The sequence below is a fragment of the Notolabrus celidotus genome, chromosome 7, assembly GCF_009762535.1.
Source record: "Notolabrus celidotus isolate fNotCel1 chromosome 7, fNotCel1.pri, whole genome shotgun sequence".
NCBI lineage: Eukaryota > Metazoa > Chordata > Actinopteri > Labriformes > Labridae > Notolabrus > Notolabrus celidotus.
Window position 1 is genome coordinate 18,304,836 of NC_048278.1, and position 20,592 is coordinate 18,325,427.

General features: G+C 37.4%; 3 protein-coding genes across 9 annotated transcripts; 2 read left to right on the forward strand and 1 right to left on the reverse strand.

Annotated features, from left to right (window-relative positions):
• Positions 1-559: 559 nt before the first annotated feature.
• Positions 560-5,233, forward strand: pane1 (proliferation associated nuclear element). The gene is made up of 6 exons (XM_034688805.1): positions 560-761; positions 2,330-2,406; positions 2,847-2,945; positions 3,815-3,894; positions 4,089-4,180; positions 4,696-5,233. Exons 1-6 carry the CDS (start codon positions 705-707, stop codon positions 4,843-4,845), a joined length of 555 nt encoding a protein of 184 aa, XP_034544696.1. The 5' UTR covers positions 560-704; the 3' UTR covers positions 4,846-5,233.
• A 2,888-nt stretch (positions 5,234-8,121) lies between these two features.
• mb (myoglobin) lies at positions 8,122-11,559 on the reverse strand. Of its 4 annotated transcripts, none has more exons than XM_034688285.1 (4): positions 11,535-11,559; positions 9,204-9,289; positions 8,694-8,913; positions 8,122-8,472 (listed from the first exon to the last, which is right to left on the reverse strand). In XM_034688285.1, exons 2-4 carry the CDS (start codon positions 9,284-9,286, stop codon positions 8,332-8,334), a joined length of 444 nt encoding a protein of 147 aa, XP_034544176.1. In that variant the 5' UTR covers positions 9,287-9,289; positions 11,535-11,559; the 3' UTR covers positions 8,122-8,331. The 4 variants fall into 4 exon arrangements, with proteins under 4 accessions (XP_034544176.1, XP_034544173.1, XP_034544174.1 ...); XM_034688282.1 differs by lacking the exon at positions 11,535-11,559 and adding an exon at positions 10,283-10,538; XM_034688283.1 differs by lacking the exon at positions 11,535-11,559 and adding an exon at positions 9,856-10,131.
• An 86-nt stretch (positions 11,560-11,645) lies between these two features.
• On the forward strand, positions 11,646-20,553 carry serhl (serine hydrolase like). 4 transcript variants are annotated; one of them, XM_034687759.1, is made up of 14 exons: positions 11,646-11,870; positions 12,714-12,857; positions 13,541-13,654; positions 13,812-13,853; positions 13,956-13,975; positions 14,095-14,169; positions 15,799-15,908; positions 16,018-16,097; positions 16,218-16,252; positions 16,381-16,457; positions 16,568-16,655; positions 18,087-18,223; positions 18,797-18,844; positions 19,329-20,553. In XM_034687759.1, coding segments are annotated over exons 1-14 (1,029 nt in total). In that variant the 5' UTR covers positions 11,646-11,812; the 3' UTR covers positions 19,330-20,553. The 4 variants fall into 4 exon arrangements, with proteins under 4 accessions (XP_034543650.1, XP_034543649.1, XP_034543652.1 ...); XM_034687758.1 differs by lacking the exon at positions 19,329-20,553 and having other exon boundaries at positions 18,797-19,303; XM_034687760.1 differs by lacking the exons at positions 11,646-11,870; positions 19,329-20,553 and adding an exon at positions 11,919-12,089 and having other exon boundaries at positions 18,797-19,304.
• The last annotated feature ends 39 nt before the right edge of the window (positions 20,554-20,592 follow it).

Consider the following 20,592-nt stretch of genomic DNA (forward strand, 5'->3'; position numbering starts at 1 on the left):
TTTCTAACGTTAACATTAAAAAATGTAACTCAACAGAGTATCAACATTTAAATCTGCTGAACTGAACTCTTTAAGGACTCAAAATGAAGATGATTGTCCAAAGTCAAAGCATCAACAAAAATAATATTCAAATGCAAAGAAACTACTGTCTCTTCAGTACAACACAATAGCTGATTTCAATATAAGTAATGCCTCTGACATGGCAAATAGCCAATCATGTTTAAGAATTTCAGGGTGGCCAATCAGTTTTCAGAGGTGGCCATGGCCACCCCTGGCCACCCCCTGGCTCCGCCACTGCTTTACATGTGCATGTGCATGACCTGCTGCAGAATCTGCATGCTGACAATTGTATATAGTCTATGATGCTGACCTGCTGCTGTGATTCATTTTAAGCTGATGTTCCCTAACGAGAGACATCGGGAATATATGAAATTGCATTTTGCTCAATTATACAGTCTGTACTTGAAAATATCACAATGAGTGAATTGCAAAACGCCTATCAGTCTGTAGGTGGCGGAAAACAACAGATTACAAATCAAAAACGTCATGACGTAGCTGTGTCCCTGCAGTAGACGTATTGACGTCACACGCCTGTTTGGAAAAGAAGCGCGAGTTGACCTGCATGAAGGAGCGACCACTGAGTTTTCCTTCGTGGACTGAGAAGAACTAAGATAGTCTGGACTGTGGAAAGTGTTCATATCAGAATGTCGTCACTGAAGCCATTCAGTAAGCTGCCTGGTTTGAACACAGCGAACATACTGGTGAGTTTTATTAGCTCGAACTCCTTACAGCATCAGGTATACGAACCGAGGACTGCGTTTGAGGAGGGGGATAACAATATATCGGTGTTATCGCCCTCCTGCTTACTACGATGCGAAGTCAACTAGTTTCCGTAATCCAGCTGTTGTTTACCTAACGGTGTGAGTAGTCCTCTGCTTTTACAAGCTTCATCACTCATTGACAAACCATGACAGCTAATTTCAGGTTTTATCTCTTATCAATTGCAAAAAAAATATTGTAAGAGTGAACAGTCAAACACAACTACCCACGCAAAATAATAAATGAAGGCTATATAAGGTATTTTCAAACACGAGGTTACGGTGGCCCTGAAGGACAGAACACATTTACAAAAACACTTTTACAAAGTTGGAGACAAATTTACATTTAAGAAAACAAATTTACAAAATCAAAACACTTTTACCAAGGCCAAAACAGATTTACATTTAAGAAAACAAATTTTAAAAAATCAAAAAACACTTTTACAAGTGGTGAGACAATTTTACAAAGGGCAGAACACTTTTACCATTTCTGAAACAAATTTACATTCATGTTTAACGGAAAGGGAATGTACCAAATACCGGAAGTGATCCGAGAGTGATCCATTGAGGGGTCATTTAGTTTGTTTGAAACCAAACGGAGCGATGTTTGGTACTGGTACTCTGTTTGGTACTGGTACTCTGTTTGGTACTGATACTCCGTTTGGTACCGGATCACTTCCGGTGTTTGGTACATTCCCTTTCCGTTAAAAATTAATGTCAATTTATTTCAAGAATGGTAAAAGTGTTCCGTCGTTTGTAAAATTGTCTCACCGCTTATAAATGTGTGTTTTTTTTTATTTTGTATATTTGTTTTCTTAAATGTAAATTTGTTTGGGCCTTGGTAAAAGTGTTTTGCTAATGTAATTTTGTTTTATAAAATGTAAAAAGGTTTTCCAATATGTAAATTTGTCTCCAACCTTGTAAAGGTGTTTCATCTTTTGTAAATTAGTTTTGTCATTCAGGGCCACCATAAGAGGTAGTTAAACAATGTCAAGCTTTTCCTCCTATCCTCATGAGCCATCAGGGAGTTAAAGATTGTGCTTCCCCGTCAGGTATCAATCAACTATGTCAGCATCCAGTCAATGGTTTGTTTTGAGTTCACCCGAAACAGTGGGTTACCTTGAGCTGATGTCAGGAAATACCCGTGTGTATACTGGTGTAGTGCTGTTGTAGCTGCTCTTGGTAAACAATTTAAAGAAAAAGCTTTCAACATGTCACATAATAGAATCAGATTTGTTTAGAATGAATGAATCAAGTACAAATAAGTAAAACATAACGTAACACTAAAGAAAAATATTGTCATAAACAAATGTACTTGAATACAGTACAGTACAATTGTACAGTACTTACTCTACTCACATCATCATGGACATATGAATAATAGAAACTTTAGAGGGGGGGTAAGAGTGTGGGTTTAGCTCTTTTTATTTATGATGTCAGTGCCTTTTATTGCAAAGTGAAAGCGAAGCTATCATCTAGATTTGTGCTGACTCAGGATGTTTTTTCTCCAGCTGGTGGAGTTTGAGGAGCTGTTTCAGCAGAGTTTGGCCGACGCTCTGGTGGAGGAGACTGCTGTCACTGTAAATGTGTGAGTACTGCTGAAGTAAGCAACCTGTTACAGGATAAAGCACACAGCTGGAAACAGAACCAAAGATTTTGTTATAGACGCGTTCAGTGTATATTAGAAGTTCTTGTAAATGTCAACTTTGCTTTGATAAATAATGGTCACATGAAGAGGGGTTATGCATCAGGGAGGAAACATTTTTTTAAGCTCCAATGTCTGACGGTGGACTTAACAGTACGGCTAAATAAATAGGGATGTTGTGTTATATTCACCAGTGCAGAGGGGTTTCAAATGTCATATAACAATCTGGAGTTGTCGTGTAAAATGAACATGTGTGCAATTTCTAAACACTGGCACCTCATAGATCTGCACACCCCTACAAACTACACAAAATATTATTACAAGCTCAGTTTGTAGCTCCTCATAGTCAGCCTGAAAACAAGCTTGTTTATTGCACCAATCAGGAGACTAGCAAAGAATCTGCCGCTGCCCAAGAAGAATGAGGAGATTCGTCCAAGGATCGAACTGGTAGTGTTTATCATCAACCTGACCTCAGAGCTTAGGTACGTTTCAAATCTTCACATCTTTGTATTATCATCTCATCTGTATGCATTTATTTACCATCTATACACACCTTACCTCCTCATACCTTCTTTTAGTTGTAGTTTTAGTTCGCTTGAGTGAAACTGAACGAGTTCCATACACATGTTGTCCTCAATTATTTCTCTATTCACACACAAATTAAACCTGAGTTATCTTTATTTAAATTAGGTATTTGAGAAATGTAAACTTAGACGAACATAAATGAGACTATCAAAGACATTATTAGTTATTTCTTTAATCCAAATTGTAGTGCCTGCGTTCAAGTTGTATTTTCCATGAAAGAGGTAGAGTGAATTTTCTTTTTACACAATGTTTTGTACTAATGGCTGACACTGGAGTGGAATTAGCAAAGAGATATGCGATCGCTATTAAAGTATTGTTTCAGATGGAGACACTCTACTGCCAAGGCTTTGCTGGGTAAAAGAGCAAAGTGGCACTAAACAGGATTTAACCTTTATGCCAACGTGTGATTGCTTCACTGCTTTCTGAGGACAAAAGAATTGAACTGTGTGCATACTTTTGTTATTTGAACATTTATTGGGACACCAGAGTCATGAAACCGAGACTGTGACAGGTAATGCTACACTGTACGTCTGATCACCTTTTAAAGCTAACTAATGGTAATAAAGAGTTTTAAAAGTCTTGCTGTTGTTCCATTAGAGTCAAAAATTGCAAGTAGCTCCAAGTCAATACTTTATCTTGTCTGCAAAAAGTTGTCTGGAACAACTCTGTGTTTCATCAGTAATAATGACTGTAATAAGAAATGAATAGTTCAAACACAAGGCTACATTGTCGCTCCTCCTTTAACATTATTTTTGTTTTGTCACAGTTTTCAGTCAGCAGAGGCTTCTCTGAAATATTTGGACTCTGGATTTTTTCTTGGAAAAGTCTGCTTCATGGTTACTAACGGTACAGTGAAGGATTTCTCCTCTTTAAATGACAAATGGAGAACAAAGTAGGATAAAATGAGGTGCTGATATGTCTGTTTATTCATTTATAACTCACCCCTCAATTTTTTTGTTGAGAAATGGGAAACTTTGAGCTCACTGTTTCTGGGTGTCTCTGTCTGACCGGCTGCCCTCTTCTTTATCTGTCTTCTGTAGCTCGTAATGCTTTGGTCCCCTCAGAGCGCCTGGACTCTGTCAGAAAGCTGGCAGCATCACTCCACTGCCCTTTACTGTTTGCAGAGGATCAGGTCTGTATCAACTTTTATTTAAGATTTTGCAGATGTTTTATATCAAATTTAGAATTTAAGAGATAAACTCATGTGTGGTTCTGTAGTGTCATTACATTTAAGAATGTTTTATACATTCTTCCTCTCTTACCATATGCAGCAATAACAGTTTTTAAAGTCGCAATATGCTTTTGTTTCATTACCAAATAATCTCCATGACACATCATGTCAGAATAAATATAAAGTCTAAGAAAGTCACATCAGTTAAATCAACTCTTCAATTAAAAATGAATGCTGAATACAACTGGAAAGCACCAAAACAATCTTATGTAATAAAAGGGAAACAACTTGCATTTTACGTGGTATGCAAAATCCTCCTCTACATCTTGATATGACACAGTTAACTCTGCAGAGCCCTGTAAATCCTGGGGTTGGTTCTTGCAGTTTTTGGTTCACCATGTTGTTGACAATAACATAAAAAGGCTTCTCTAGAGTGTTAAAAGGTTTTCCTGTGGGATCTTTTTTTTCTCCTCCAGACACCAGCAGGTGTGACCAATGCTGCAGAGAGGCTGCTGACCATCCTGAAGGTGACGTCCGGCCTTGTTCCCATGACGACTGCTCTCTACCTGTCCAACCTGACTCGCTGTATTGTGCCCCCCGACATCGACCAGCCAGCCTTTGATTAGTACACGTGGCTGTTTTGGGGACTTTTTCATCTTTATATTTATTATATTATTATAAGAGATGGGCTCTCGGCCTGATATCACATATACTAGTTCCTCTATTTTTTAACTTTTAAAAATTATTTGTGTTTTCTGTTGTCTCCTGTTTCTGTCTTCTCCCTCCAACAATGATGTGTTTTCCTGAAGTGCTGAACTGGTAACTGAGCGGTCTTCAAACTGACTAAAAACAATGCCTCTTATAACAGAACTGGAGACCACACAAGTAGTTATGATGAGGAGGTTCATGAACAACTTTGTGTTTTGATATGTAAAGAGCACACATACACTTTCCAACATGTCGCAGCAGGGACATGTATAAATAATACAATTAAATTTGCTTATTCAGTTTGAGGATGCTGTTGTGGTGCATGATTTCTCACCATTGATCCGTCATGGCTTGCTGGGAAAGTGAGGCGTTGTTAATCCATTATAAATGCTGTCTCTGTTTCTTTCCTTTTCAAATGAGCAGATGCAATTATTTTATCTTATTTCAGATTCAGTTTTCATTATTTTCCCTGATGAAGGGGATTTTAATGCAGTGACTTTTGAAATAAACTTTTAGCAAAATGTTCTTAAAGACTGGCTTAAAGAAATGGTAGATTATTCCTATTTTAAAATTAAGGGATTAACAGACCCATGCACCCACACACACCCAATCTTCACACCTATAGTATTTGTGATTCTCATAATAAGTTTGGCAGAATTAATCTCATCACAGTGCAGGTGTGTACACTGCTCACTGTGGAATCTGGTTTGATTTGAAGCACAGCTGCACCCACTTCAAACTAAACAGAGGTCTAATCAGCTAGATCGTAAAACACTCAATGAGACTCAATGCTTCAAAATATTTCTGAATCTCAACACTGCACAAAATCACAATACTATGTTCTTCCTACAGAGGAACTATGTTTTTGTTTTCATCTTTCAACTCTACCGACTCTTGAATTATCTGTTATCTTATATATTATCTAATGCTTTTTATTAAAACGCAAATGATGATTTGAGAGACATCAGGAGTAACCGTTTTCTTGATTAATATGTAACATTTAAATAAAAGGGACATTTATGGACATCTTTTTTTTTCATGAAAACATTTATGTTACATGTACTCTACTACTTTACAATAATATATTAATGGATATGACAAATAACTGACTTTTGAGCAAACTGTAATACAAAATAGATGATTGTTTAACATGTTTCAAATGGATACATTTTTACTCATAATCTATTACTTTACATGAGAACCAAGTGACTTTGAACTAAGTTTTGATCAGTGTAATCTAATACTTCAATATTTTTTCACAACTGTCAACTTTGCAGAACCCCTGTGTTCAGATCCTGATAATTAAGAGAATAACTATAGAATAATAATCAAACATATTGTCCAGCTCTTCTTTGAGATTTAGTAACAGTGGGAAACAAACTTATGGGACCTTGAGGCTCCTAATACAAAAATCATGCCAGTACTGTGTGATTGTCAGAGTCCCGAGGGAAAAGGGTGGCAGGGGGGACAGAGCTGCAACCCAAGAATGTGACTAGAGGCATCGTGCCTTTTGTCACGTCTGCAAGCATAAAACAAACGCTATTATTAGTTCATCATGGCAATTATCCATCATATGTGTAAACCGGACACTACAATGACGTGCGCTCACAAACAAAATGAGTAAGAAGTGATCACTATGGGACCAACAGTTGATAACGCAGGGTAACATAACTCTGTTGGTTCTTGAAGTCATCTTTAACAGAAACTCTTGGCCAGGCAATACAAATAATCAGGTACAGTATTTGGCTCTATTCCTGGAAAGACAGAGGGTGAACTAGGTCATGGGCCACTGTGTTACCTTGAGTGTCCTCTGATGCACCATTTGCACATTTTGTGTTGTAATTAATGCATTCCTGTTAAATGTATATCATCACAGGTGCTCTTGAGAGTCAGAGATATTTGATTTGGTGCTCCTGTAGTCAATCACAGCTCAGATTTTAGTCTCTTGCCCCAAAACTGAGAATTATTAGAAACATATAAACCATTTCAAGATGTGACAACAGTTTGGCTCCATGATCACATCAGCAAGAACAGGTTCCCACAGTGATAATGCTACCATATAGATGCATAGCAGGTACCAAGTTAACTACGTTTACCATGTTAGTTTAGAGTGTTAGCATGCCAACATTTGCACTAGACACAAAAACATGTCATTGGTCTGAAAGGTATGTGTTCTCAATACAAGATCACAGACATAAGCTGAGGTCACTATATCAAAATTATTTTGATTCATCCCCAGGGGATTCTTAACGTCTGCACCTAACTATAAATTAGGCTTTGATCCACAAGAGATCATGGTATGTCCACAGTTTCATAGTGGTAAAAAAACAAAGTTTATCTTGTGTATTTGTTAGCCACTTTAAATATTGTCTTACATTTCAGAGACCAAATGTATAGTTCATTGGAAAAATAATTGCCATGAAATTGGGTCCTATTAGTTTACAATTTGCCTTTGGTTGTCCTGGAAGAATAAAAGATAAGTCTCAGAGCTTTTCAAGATCATGAATATCTGTGTGTAGGTGTGTGTTTATTCCCTTGTGAAATACTGATTGCTTACAGATTTTCAGGACTCTAATTCCAATAAAAAAGAAAGACATTTTTTTTACCTGCATAAAGCTGACTGACGTGTGTAGTTTGTGAGAAGGAACTTTGTTTCAGGGTTTACAAGTAGCCTCACACTGAATGGTCTATCAGGGACTCTAGTATCCTAAAACACACAGAAGCAGCGTTGAGGATTAAGTTTTGGCAGATGTGAGGTGAGGTGTGAGAAAAACATCAACAGTTTTTGATGCAGAGTAAACATGTGACTGAATGATAACATCAAGAATATGACTGCTGTGACTCTGCCAAAGACTCTGCACCGTCACGTCCACATTACATCAGGCGTTAGCAATTTATTAAAGATAAAACTGTGCATGAGGGTCTGTGAGGACATAACTGAGGGTGGCAAGTTTAAGTGGGGTCTTTTGGGGTGTATTTGTGTGAGTGCATGTGTGTGTCCAGACTTTGATGTTAAGCATTTTAGGCACACATTTTAATGAGGGCCTATGAGTCTTTCATTTTAATACCATTAGCAATCACAGAACATATACTGTATGTTACTTTTTTCATCCTACTATAAATGACATATCAAGTGGCTTATATAACAGACTCAATGAGTGTGTGATTACATAGTAAAGGAATCAAACTTAGAGTTCTTATAAAACATACTAAACAGAGTAGAGTGATAGATTGTTTATTGGTGAAACTTGAGAAAGATTTAGAGTACACTACAGTCGGAAAATTCTGGACAGGATTCATCTAACTTAACTAAAGCTGATCATGTTCTTCGTCCTTATGATCATGCTCATATGTAATTCAACCCCTTAATTTTTGATAAATATTAGGACTTGTGACTTGAATCTTCAGCCAGTGAAGCCGAGCTCTTTGTAGTTGGCCTCCATGTCAGCTATGACGACAGCCATCACGTTCCTCAGAGCCTGCTGACCGGTGGCATCCAGTCCTGCCTTCTCTTCCATGACTTTAATAATGACCTCTGTTATCAGCTGACGAAGGAACACAGACCAAAACAGTCAAAAAAATGTAGGAAAACACAGTAAATAGGATGCAACAGATGCAACTTTCTGTCATTAAGACAAGTTACTTATTTGTGAGGAAGACACAAACATCAGCTGAATCAATTTTAGCCAGTTTCAAATGCCAAAAACTGCAGTACACTAAAAAGTAGACAGTTCTTAAGATATTTCCTTGCAGCCATCAACCTCACCTTGAAGTTATTGATAGGGATCTTGTGCTTAGTGGCATGGCTGTTGGCCATGGGTTTGAGGATATCAGCGTGGCTGCCTTTGGCCCTCAGCAGCTCCCCGAGTTTCTTCAGTACAGTGGCACCGTGGGCAGAAATAGCTGAGTTACTAGCAAAGTCACCTTGGGCGATGCCATCAAACTTGGGGAACAGCTTTAGGGTATCTGGATGCTCTGTAAATAAACTGAGAAGAAAGGAAACATGATAATTCACCAAAGATGATAAAACACCACCAAAGCTATTTACTCTAATGCTATCTATACAAAAAAGTAGTCTTGGTTTGCTGAGAAATATTTGGAACAGCATTCAGATATCTAAATGTGAACATACAACTAGGAAACAGTACATGTTAACAATTGTGTGAAATTTTAAAAGTAATCTATCCACATTGTGTCTTATAAAGAACCCAGCTTCACTTCTGCGTACTACCTGCCTTACAGGAAAAAGTAATCTTATCTTTTCAGAGTCACTGACCGGGTCAGAACCATGTTCCCATGGGCAGCATAGTCCGCCTCCACTGGACCCCAGAACTTCAGAACCATGTCAAAATCAGCCATGATCTGTGGGGACAAAGGGGCAGATCATAGAAAAATTACAAATCAAAAATGGGATTAATAAAAACACTGTCACAGACTGTAGAGAAAATCACCAGCAGGCATTGCATTGTATTGCGTTGATGGCCAACAGCCAAGAACTGCTGCTTTCAAGGGAAACATGATAATAGATAAAGGTAGATATATGACCTTAGCCGCCCTCTGGGCCGGTAATAGAGGGAAATCAGATACAGTTGGTTTTGTTGCTACTTAAGGTACAAAATTTTAATAAAGAGCAAAAAAGGTGTTTTGTCTCTTAGACTAAGTTGAACTGTACTTTAATTCTCTTGTGCAGACGTTTTGACCGAGCAACATTTTCTCTTACAGAACTTTTTCTCTGTTGACCAAGTTTGTGACAAAGAGTAGTAGATCAAAGTTTTTCCAATTATTCAGAATTCAGTCGGTTTTTATCAGTCCATTTTGTCTCTTTTATTGCTTTTATTATCTGTAAGTAGACTATACCCAGAGTCCACAAATTGAATCAGTAATTATCCCTGTATAAAATCTTTCTTAAAAAAAATAGCAGCACTTACCTGCAGAGTAGTAAAATATCCTGTGTAATTCTACCCAATTGTTTTTGGTCTGACCATCAGACTTGATCTTTTATACTCCTTTGTCCTGTCATCAAATTATTCCAGCCCTCCTATCTGTCTCTTCAGATGTCAACAACACCTCTCAACTTATTCTGGAAAACATTTGGCTCTGTCTGATATGTCACTTATGTTATTTTTGGATTAACAGTTTCATCCCATTGAGCCTTTTATATGACCTGCATGATCTTATTTGATTAAAATACATATATTTACTAGAGACAAAATGCATGCATGCATACATACATGCAGAGTATGCCAGTGTTTATGTGTAGATTACATGCAACCAGTGTTTGGGTCAGAGTTGAGGGTTTATGTTGAGATAAAACAATACAAGAAAAAAAACTAAGTGAATATATATTAAACTCACAGATTTATGTATTTCCATTAGGTTAATAATGAATTCTGGAGAACAATTGTCTTAAGGATACAGTTAAGGAATAATCAGGGGCATTTCCATGAGGGGGTGGCCAGGAGTGACCTTAAAATCTGATTGGCCTCCCCTAAATCCTAAACAGTGACAGGTTATTTGCCTAGTCGTAGGCAGTACTTAAGGTGAATAAACTATTTGGGCTGTGCCGCAACAGGCTGCTAGCAGCTTTCTTATTCTGTCCTTAAAGATTCAAACTAAGAATATTTAAATGTTGCCACACTTTTGAAAACAAAAACAAAAAGTGCACAGGAATATAACACAATGTGGATACTTTAATGTTAGTATTTAAAGTATAAAAGGTGAAGTAAAAATGCCATTCATGAAGTGTGCAAGCATACTTAATGCCACCCTTGCAGAAGTCAGTGCGCCAGTTTGGCCACCCCTGTCAAAATACTCTGTCCACTCCTGAGAATAACTCATTAAAACATACCTGACCATAACTTATTTTATTATGTAGCCTATCTACACTAGCCACATTGTTGTTTATGAGTGTACATCATAGTTAACATATTTTATTAATACTATATGTGGCTGTTGGCTGCAGTATGATTGTTTATACACTCTTCCATTTTAACTGGTGCATGATTTAATGTATTGTCCTCTGATTTGATTTCACTGTTTTTATTCTTATTCCCCCATATATTTATACAGGCCTGGTGAAGACTTAAGGTGTTTTTGGAGCTATATGTTTATTTTTTGTATTTAGTTGTTTATTAATTTTAGAATTAATAAGTAGTATTAGTTGTTAGATTTATCCAAAACTTTCTTTTAATAGGTAATTTAAGTTAGATTTTGGGGGTATATTTTTTGCTAGTCATTTGTTTAGTATATTTAGATTTTTTTGTATATTTAGTATTTCTTTTGTTTGTTTTTGTTTGTTTGGTAATTAGGAACTGTGGGCACCTGAGGTTATTTAGGTAGGTAGGTGGCAGAAAGCCAGCATACACCTGGGTGGGCCTGAGGTTTTTTACCAGCGCAAGAGAGGCACTCACTACATCTTAATTAAATATTTGGTCTGTACATTGCAGACACATAACGCCTTATTATATTGACTCCTTTTTTACTTTCTTCTTGATTTTTTTTAATAGTTGTATAAATTGAATTGATTTTAAAATCAACCCCTCCTGGCTATAAGCCACGTCAAATTGTCCCGAGTATGTGTTTAATTGTGGGCACTGAAGACTCTCACCTTCTAAAGCTAATGTTAATGGTGTGAAAGGTAAGCCCCTCCCCTTCTTCGCGGTGATTGGTTCAAATTGTAGCTCCGCATGTTCGTATAGCCAATAGCGGCTTTAGTTCCTGACATGTGGTTTTTGGAATCCGGAAGTCAGGACTTAAAGTGAAATAGCTGATAAAAGATTTGACTTTCAAGTTTCCACAAGTTTATTTTGTGCTATGCGAATATGTTCCCACTTTTTTATTTTAGGATTTAATAGTTTCAGTTGCTAAACGGGCTCGTTCTCCAAGATGATGCAAGCTTTGAAAGGCGTCAGATACCTTCATTGCAGGACTATCACGCAAGCAGGTAGGCTAACTGTCTATCCAGCTGTCTACAATGTGTGTTTGCCAGGAAGTTGTAAAACTATGATAAATGTTTTACAGATTAATGATTGCGGAATTGAAGACATTGCTCCCAGTTGTGCAAGTGCTCAGTGTAGCTGCTTTTAACGCCTCAGTGCTGTATATGAATGCTCTATAATGAATACATCAGGACAGCCAGTGAACATGGCCAAAGACAGTGGGGGTAATACAAATTTAACTTGTACTTTCTTACAAATATGATGTTTAAGTATATTCCTTTACATGACAGTGATAAATAGCATTAGCGTTAATCTATCATTGTTATTATTGTATTACTAAGAAAGGCACGTGAACTCGGATTTGCATTGAAGTAAATTAATAGAAATATACTCTTGTGTTAATTGCACTTGTATTTCTGTAAAACTTAACCAACATCAGTCACATAGTGATTTAAATCAACAAAATACAGACATTAAGAAAAAGAATGTCAAAAAAGCCATAGTAAAAAGTCATGCACAACCAAATTATATAGTGACCAGATACAATAAAAAAGTAGTGCCGTGTGTGCCTCATAGACTGTAAGGTAGGTCTATTTCCTTTAGCATCTTTGGGAGAATCTGCTGTATTTTTCTCAGTCATGTCATGGTAAATTAAGTCTTTAAAAGTCATTTTAGATTTAAGAGCTTATATTTCCAATTTTGGAAAGAATTCATGGATGAATGTTAACTTAATAAGAAGTTTAAAAAAAAGTAAATTCTTGTAAAACACCTTTTCCTTTCTACAGAGGATAGACGGCTAAAGATTCTTTCTGGAATAATACCAAACCAGAGTGTGTTATGTGTTATAGTGTCAGAGCTCTCTGTGCCAGTCCCATGGGGAGAGATCAGAGGCAGAGTCTGGGGCCCTGACAATGGTCGTCCTGTGCTGTGCCTGCACGGCTGGGCTGATAACTGTGGCACATTCAACACCCTCATTCCCCTCCTTCCTAAAGGTAAATAATTGCTGTGGTTACATGAAGCTACTCATCCATAGCTTAAAACTGATCTTAGCTCTTAAGCTTAACTTTTCATTCTTAGAACAACTATTCCTACCTTTCCTAACTTTCTCTTGTCTGTTACTTACGTGCACTAGTAGTATAAATCAACACGTTCAACTACTTTCCATACATTGTGTACTTTTGCAGATCAGTTGGCTCTATAGTTTATAGACCTGGTTAATCATTGATGTATGATGATGAGGAACTTTTTGATACTTAAGGTACATTACAGAGGCTTTGGGGTTTAAACTTGAATATACCATGTCAACTGCCACATCCCTCATTCCCTCAATGACTCCCTGAAAGTAATCAGTACTTAATCCTTCCTGAGTTTTTTTGTTTTTGGCTCAGGGACTAAATCACATCCTCCATGGACAGAGGCTATACTCCTCAGAGCGGGCAGGTTCAATTCTGGACCTTGTCTATATTCCACATTTCATTCTCCACACTCTCTCCCCAGTTTCCTACTCTGCTCTTTGCTCTATCTCTCACTCAAGACAAAAAAATTGCCTTCCCCCTTGAAATTACTGCTTGCAGAAACATGATTTGAATAACCGTACATTTAATTATTGAAGCATTAAGTGTTTTAGTTTAATAAAGGTAACCTGGTGAAACTCAGTCCTTTCGTCTTGTGTCAGATTGCAGATACGTGGCGGTGGACCTGGCAGGTCATGGTCAGTCATCTCATCGCCATCCTGGAGTTTTTTACGCCTTTCCTTCCTATGTGATGGATGTACGCAGAGTCGTTGAAGGTGTGTTTCAGTTCAAGAAGTATTTTAACACAGTCTTGGTGCATCTGTAGTGCAGTCAAACACACAGTAGTGATTTCTTTTTCAACTATAAACAGTGTTTTTATTCTTTGGTATGACACTCGAGCTGGTTAATGATCTGTGAAATGAACTCCCACAGCTCTGCGGTGGAGCAAATTCTCCATCATAGGCCACAGCATGGGTGAGTACAGCTGTATAGCAGAATGACATCAACAGAAATGTTTGTTTATATAAAACTGTTTTTAAAGTTATATTTATATGAACATTTCTCTTTACATTATAGGTGGAAATATTGCTGGAATGGTACTTGATCGAGTCTAGTCTGACTGCTTCTTCTCTCTTCTTATTTTCACACCATGTACTGACTCTAGAGTCAATTTAACTCTACTGTGTGCTTTTACTCTGTGTTGTGTTCACCACAGTTCAGTGCACTGTTTCCTGAGATGGTGGATGCTGTAGTTCTTCTGGACTCCTATGGATTCTTACCTGCAGATTCGGTACTTAAACAGTTTTAAACACAGTCAAAAGAGGGCTGTAGGGCAACTTAAACAGTCCTCCCACATGAATAATGCTTTTTTTTTTTCATTAGTCTTTTACTTTGGATGTCATTATTTACCTTTCAGGCTGTGCTTAAAAAAACACCATGAAGGATTTGCTTTTATTTCTAATTCCATACTAAACTATCTGAGAGAATGCGAAAACATTTCATGGCAAACATAAGTCAGATTGGACCAAGAGGGGGGAAAGTTTTGATAATCATGGGTGTTTTTTAATTTGCATTTTCACTGCTCTCTGTCTAATCTGCAAAGGTCAGTTGGCCCTGATGCAAAAATCTGTTGCAAGTGGTCAGGAGACATTTTGCATCTAGGGGATTTGGAGGAAAAACATTTAAGGGTCATTTTGAGAAACACAATCTCACAAAAGCATTACTTTCAGGTTACTTCCTACTTTTGATCACATGGACAGCGGAACATGAGAAACAGCAGCATGCTCACTCTGGAGGGAGATTTGCTTACATAGTATGACTGTAGGAGTCCAGAATAATTTTATCAGTCAGTAAGCCCATGATTATGTTAAAGTATATTCCCTTAGAGTAAACGTTGTAAATAACCAAACGGAGACCACTGGTGTGTGATTGATTATGTTGCTGCTACACTTCTCCAGTGTGAAGTAATAACCATATTCAGTACTGCACTATGTTGATGGTCCCTGCATATATTTCACATCTTTATATGTAAGTAACCAGCTCAAAATGTAATTCCACGAATCTCTCTCTAGAGTGTATGCTTCGCTGTTTTGATGTTCTGCTGTGATGAAAAGTACAAAGCAACCTGAATGAAATGCTCATGGAAGATAGTGCAAAAGTTGCCCCTAAGTGTCTCTGTAATTTTATTCCCCATATCCAGGCAACAGTAATTTAAAAGTGTCTTCTGAGGAATAACCTTTGTAATCACCATCAGGACAAGATAGTATTAAACTGTGTTGTGTGTAGTATTTAAAGTCTTAAGTTTACCGTGCAGAAACCCCGGCTCCTCTACTCAACATACAGAGCAGCTGATATGAAAGAAAGAAACATTGCTCAGCTTAATGTGTTGATTACAAAAAAATCTATGTAAGCAGCTCCCATTGTAGAGCACACACATATAGTAGGCCACAGATCTGTTCAGCCCCATGATCATGCAGAAACATATGAATGGATATATCTTTTAATCCTACCTCTACTTCTTCATGTATTCTCATTGATATACAGAATGTCATGTTGAAGAGGAACCTTGTCAAAACAACAGACACAAGACATCAAAACATTATAGAAAGATATCACTGTCAATATACTGACAAAGTAGAACATAAGAAATCATCAAACAAGAAGTGCATAAGAGGCTGGTGTTCATCTGTTTTTTTAAATATATAGAGAGAAACAAATGCCCACAGATTCTGGACCCAGCTTTTGTGAAAGTTTGATGTATCAGGGTTTATTAAAATTGTGTCACTGTTGACAGTTTTCCCCTCTGGGTCATGTTTCCCTGTATTTCACATAGACACATGCAGTCTATAGATTGCTCTTGTCAGTGGCTTTGAATCATTTTTCTCATCATTTATTCATGTCTTTTTTGTTTTTTTTGCAGAAAGAGATTCCTAAAGTGATGAGGCAGGGGATGGACGAGTTGCTTCAGTATGAAAAAAAAGCAGAGGAGCACACGGGAAGAGTTTACACCTATGAAAAGGCAGCAGAGAGGTGTTTCACTGTCATATTTTTGGTGTTTTAAAAAGACTATCAAACATCCACTCAAATAACTTTTTCTTTTTAAAACTGCTGTGAAAAAAAAACCCTTTTTTGCTTCCAGGCTATTGGCTGCAAACCCGGATCTATCTGAACAGTCTGTGCACATCCTTTTAGAGCGAGGTGTAGTTCAAGTGGAAGGAGGTACATCTTCATATTCCTCTTCTCTGCTTTATGTTTGTAATGAGCCCTGCTCACAGTACAAAATACAGTCTATCTTTGAATAATTTTACTCTAATGATGAAGACAAATTTCCCTCTGCAGGAGTGAAGTTCTCACGAGACTTTCGCATTAATCTGGTGAGCTTCTGCTGAGCTGCACAAAATGTTCACTTTACATTTGAGTGTTTTCAAAATAATGCATGTGCTGTATTTATAAATGCATTTAGCCCCCGTAATATATATATTACATATTTTTTTGTTTGCAGAGAAACATATTCCGCATCACTTGGGAGCAGTGTCTGGAGGTGCAGTCGATGATAACAGCTTCTGTTTTAGTTGTTCTGTAAGACACTACCATACTTCATATTTTCATTACATGCACTTTACTTGGTGGAGTAACACTAAACTGTAGATTTCTGAATAAACGTGTATTTTTATTCTTTGTCTTTCTAGAGCAGAAGAAGGCTTTGAGAAAAAATTCGGTAAACCAGATCAGAAGGACTTTTTAACAGCACTTCTCCAGGCCTATAGAGACAAAAATGTGAGTGTACTTTTACTGTTGGTGCAAAGTAGGTGCGCTGGCATCTCTGTGTTTATTTTTAGCTGTTAAGCCTCTGTGTGTAATTGTGCGTAGTAGACAGACAGACAGCTGCACAGATGCAAAGTAGCAGTGCAGTATGAGCTCAGTGTCTCAAAGGCAGCAGAAATGTTCATAGCGGAGAACTTCAACACTGACCTACATACTGGAACTTGGTCAAATGCTGCAGATAAGGAAGAGAAAGCACAATATGCACCAACTGTATGTCACCAATTATGATTTCCTTCCAAGTCAGATTTCAGAGAAAAACAGAGTTGCAGGTTTGACTTTCATTTTGTTGCAGCCTGTGATTGTGGTTATGAAAATGTCTTTTAAACCAGCTATACTCAATATTTCTATAATACCATACAAACAGTGGCTCTTAGGGGTGAACCAGCAGAAAGCCTGAGTCTGCTTTCCCTGTCGGATCCAAATCACCTTTACAAGGGGTTGTATATAGACCTCGTCAATAGTAAGTGTAATACAAATGGATGGATTTATATTAGTGCAGGGCACAGAAACACAAACCCAAATGGATGGTTATGTTGCTTCTAAACTGATGAAGCGAGATCTTAACCAGAGGACACTGTCTTCTAGTCAAGGTTAAAGGGTCAAAGGTGAAGAACCAAAGGAACCTTTTTCAAAGTCTTAAGAACAGTTTATGGGTAATGATTTTATTCTCTGACTGTAAGAACTCCTTTGGCTCTTACTTCACAGTTTGCACTCACTGTTGAAGAGGAACACTAAGTGATGAAATGTAAGGTAGTAGAATCAGACGGTGTACTTGATTGGTTGAACACAGAAGACAATATGGCATCAGCAGCTGCCATCTTTAAAGACATGTGCCACAGCTTGCAACAGCAGCACTCTTCAAAAATGGAACATTAAAAAATGCTGACAATAGTGAAAATCTCTTTTCCACTTTGCTTTTATGAAAACCACAACTCATTACAAAAACACAACCACATCCAAAGTGTTCTCCATCTTTTTGTTGCTGTCATTTGTCATCACTTTGCCATACCAGCTGCCAAGCCTCTTTAGAGTTCCCATGAATAGATCTTGAACGTCCTTTGTAGGTGTTTTCTCTCTGGGAGTTCCCTGAAGAGTTGGATTCAAAACACAAAATGTTTTTCAACTCCCAGGTGTCCCGAAATGTTTTCACTGACTATAAATGTGACTCTTAAATGGTACACTTAATCTCTCACACTTGTGTAATTGTCTCTTCTTTCTTTTTTCTTTCTTTTTTCTTTCTTTTTTCTTTCTTTTTTCTTTCTTTCTTTCTTTCTTTCTTTCTTTCTTTCTTTCTTTCTTTCTTTCTTTCTTTCTTTCTTTCTTTCTTTCTTTCTTTCTTTCTTTCTTTCTTTCTTTCTTTCTTTCTTTCTTTCTTTCTTTCAGAACACAGTGGTGAAGGTACCGGGGGATCACCACGTCCATCTGAACAATCCTGAAGCTGTGGCTCAGCTTGTGTCTGACTTCCTCCAGACAAATGTGCTGTCTCAGTCAGACAGTTTAACCGATGAAAAGAGCTCAAGGTTATAGAAGAATACAAGCAAGAATCAACTTTGCCTTACATTATAACAATACTAACTTTAACAACTTTTTAAATCTTGTGAATTTATACTGAACTGTTTACACTCCTTTAAGTTCATAACTCTCACCGAGCCATCTTGCTGCTTCAGCATTGGCCTATGCTGCCTTTGTAAAATTGTAGAAGGGGTTCTGGGTAACATGAAGAGACTGATAAGAGCTTCAGCCATATTGTGGTTGGTGTTCAAGTTTTATCTTTTGTGCTTTGTTAATCCAGTGAAATCAAATGGTTTTCACAACCAGTTACAAATTATTAAATGAATTTCCATCAAGTACCAATTAATGACAAAGGTCAACTCTGGGGTTCCATGCAGGATAGTATGTACTTAAACACAAAATACACTTCTAGAGAATCATCAGTGGGGAAACTAAAACTTGAAGACGCTAGGCTGATGATGTCATGACACTGCAGGGCAGTAGCTTAAAAAGTAATTCACCTACTTAGATCTGAACTAAATAAATGTTACAAATAACAATACAGAAGAGATGTTTCACAAGTATTCTTCTTTCTTGTTAAGACCTGACCTCAACATAACCTTCAACGCAACTCCACCTTCAACGCTTTGGTAAGATGTTCAGGTATTCTAGCTGTATTGTACTGATAACGGCTAATGTGGCCTCAAGTTATTAGCCTCATCTGGTGATGGACAGGTTACAGAGGTCTTGTAACTCTGCACCTGCACTTTTTTTTTCATTTTCTCTTTTGAACTTGTCTTCACATCAGACAGAAGCTTACTCGGGTGAAAAACCTGAGGCAGTTAATCAGATTTTATACTAATGTTCAAGATAAAATGTTATGGTCAGTTGTGATCTTGTGAGTTTGTAAATATTCATTATACAATAGAAAACAAAAAGGTCATTGTATGTTGTCATTTTCAATAATGACTTTAAGCCCTGATGTTTTTTATATTAAACTAATATATTGAAAGACAGAGCTTTAGCCATGCTAATAGGGAGATGAAAAATATATAAAAGAACTCAATTTTCTGTAGTGCACGAAACAGCTAAATGATAAAAATGTTTATTTTTGTTCTTCTCTTTTGTTAATAGAGATCTTGGGATGAGGATGGGAGGGTCGGTCACCATGGATTGAGGGAGTGGAAAGGGATTCTGTTAAGAAGCAGCTATACACAGATATAGATATGTCCACCTGATTACTAATGATAACAATTGAACTGTCTCAACGTCAACTCCAACATGAATTTCATAAATGCGTATGCTGAAAAAAAAAACCAATAAAAAAATCAGATCACAAAATCTGATAAAAATGTTTTTTTTTAATCCACACAAAAATGTTGAATAGAATAGATATTTATGGTCATCGTACATTGTACAATGAAGTTGAAATGCAACTCACTTATCAGTGCAAAAGATGCATAAGAAGAGCAGTAGTAAAATAATAAAAACAGTAGACAATAATTAAAAACACAATCAACACTGAAATTATTGCCAAGTCCCCAATTTACATTTGCATTATTTTGGGTTAAGTGCACTTATGGCTTTTGGATCAAAACTGTTCTCAGGCTGTTTGTCCTTGTTTTCATTGTCCTGTATCTTCTGCCGGTGACCAGCAGTTCAAACTGGTGGTGTCCTGGGTGTGATGGTTCCCTGTGGATGTTTCTTGCTTTTTTGAGGCCCCATGAGCTGTAGAGTGCATCCAAGGAGGGGAGAGGGCAGCCAATGATTTTCTGGGCGGTAGTGATGACCCTCTGGAGCATTCTCCTCTCTCCTGCTGTGCATCTGGCAAACAATGCACACATATAGTATGTCAGCATACTCAACAAAAACTGTCAACAAAAACTTGCACTTTTTGGATTTTTGTACAGGGTCTGTGACTGTGCTGGTGTATGACTGCCTACATTCAACTGTAAATGGATGATGTGTGTAACCACTGAGTGTAAATGTAGCCTTCATATTTTATTATATTAGAAATATAAAAGTGCCAGATTTTATTGTATTCATAGTTTTACAGTGTCAAAACAACCCTCTGAATTGCTGGTTTTAGACTTTGTTGTCTGGCATTGTCAGTTTTTCTTCAAGCTGCTGAACTCTGCTCCTGGCTTGTTCCCTACCTTCTGCCCCAGAGGTGTTTGCAGGCTGTAGTAGTTTCACCTTGTCCTGCTGTCTTTGAGGGGTGTTTGAAATGCACTGCATGTCTGATGTCTTAAGATGTCTGTTGCCTTGTGTTAATATTTTATTAACTGTACACTGCCTCTTAAGTCTCCGACCTCGTGTTTCATCTCAGCAGGTTGTGAGTATAAAGAAAGTAAGATGACACAGTGTGTGCTTGAGTGAAAAACAACACATTAGTTGT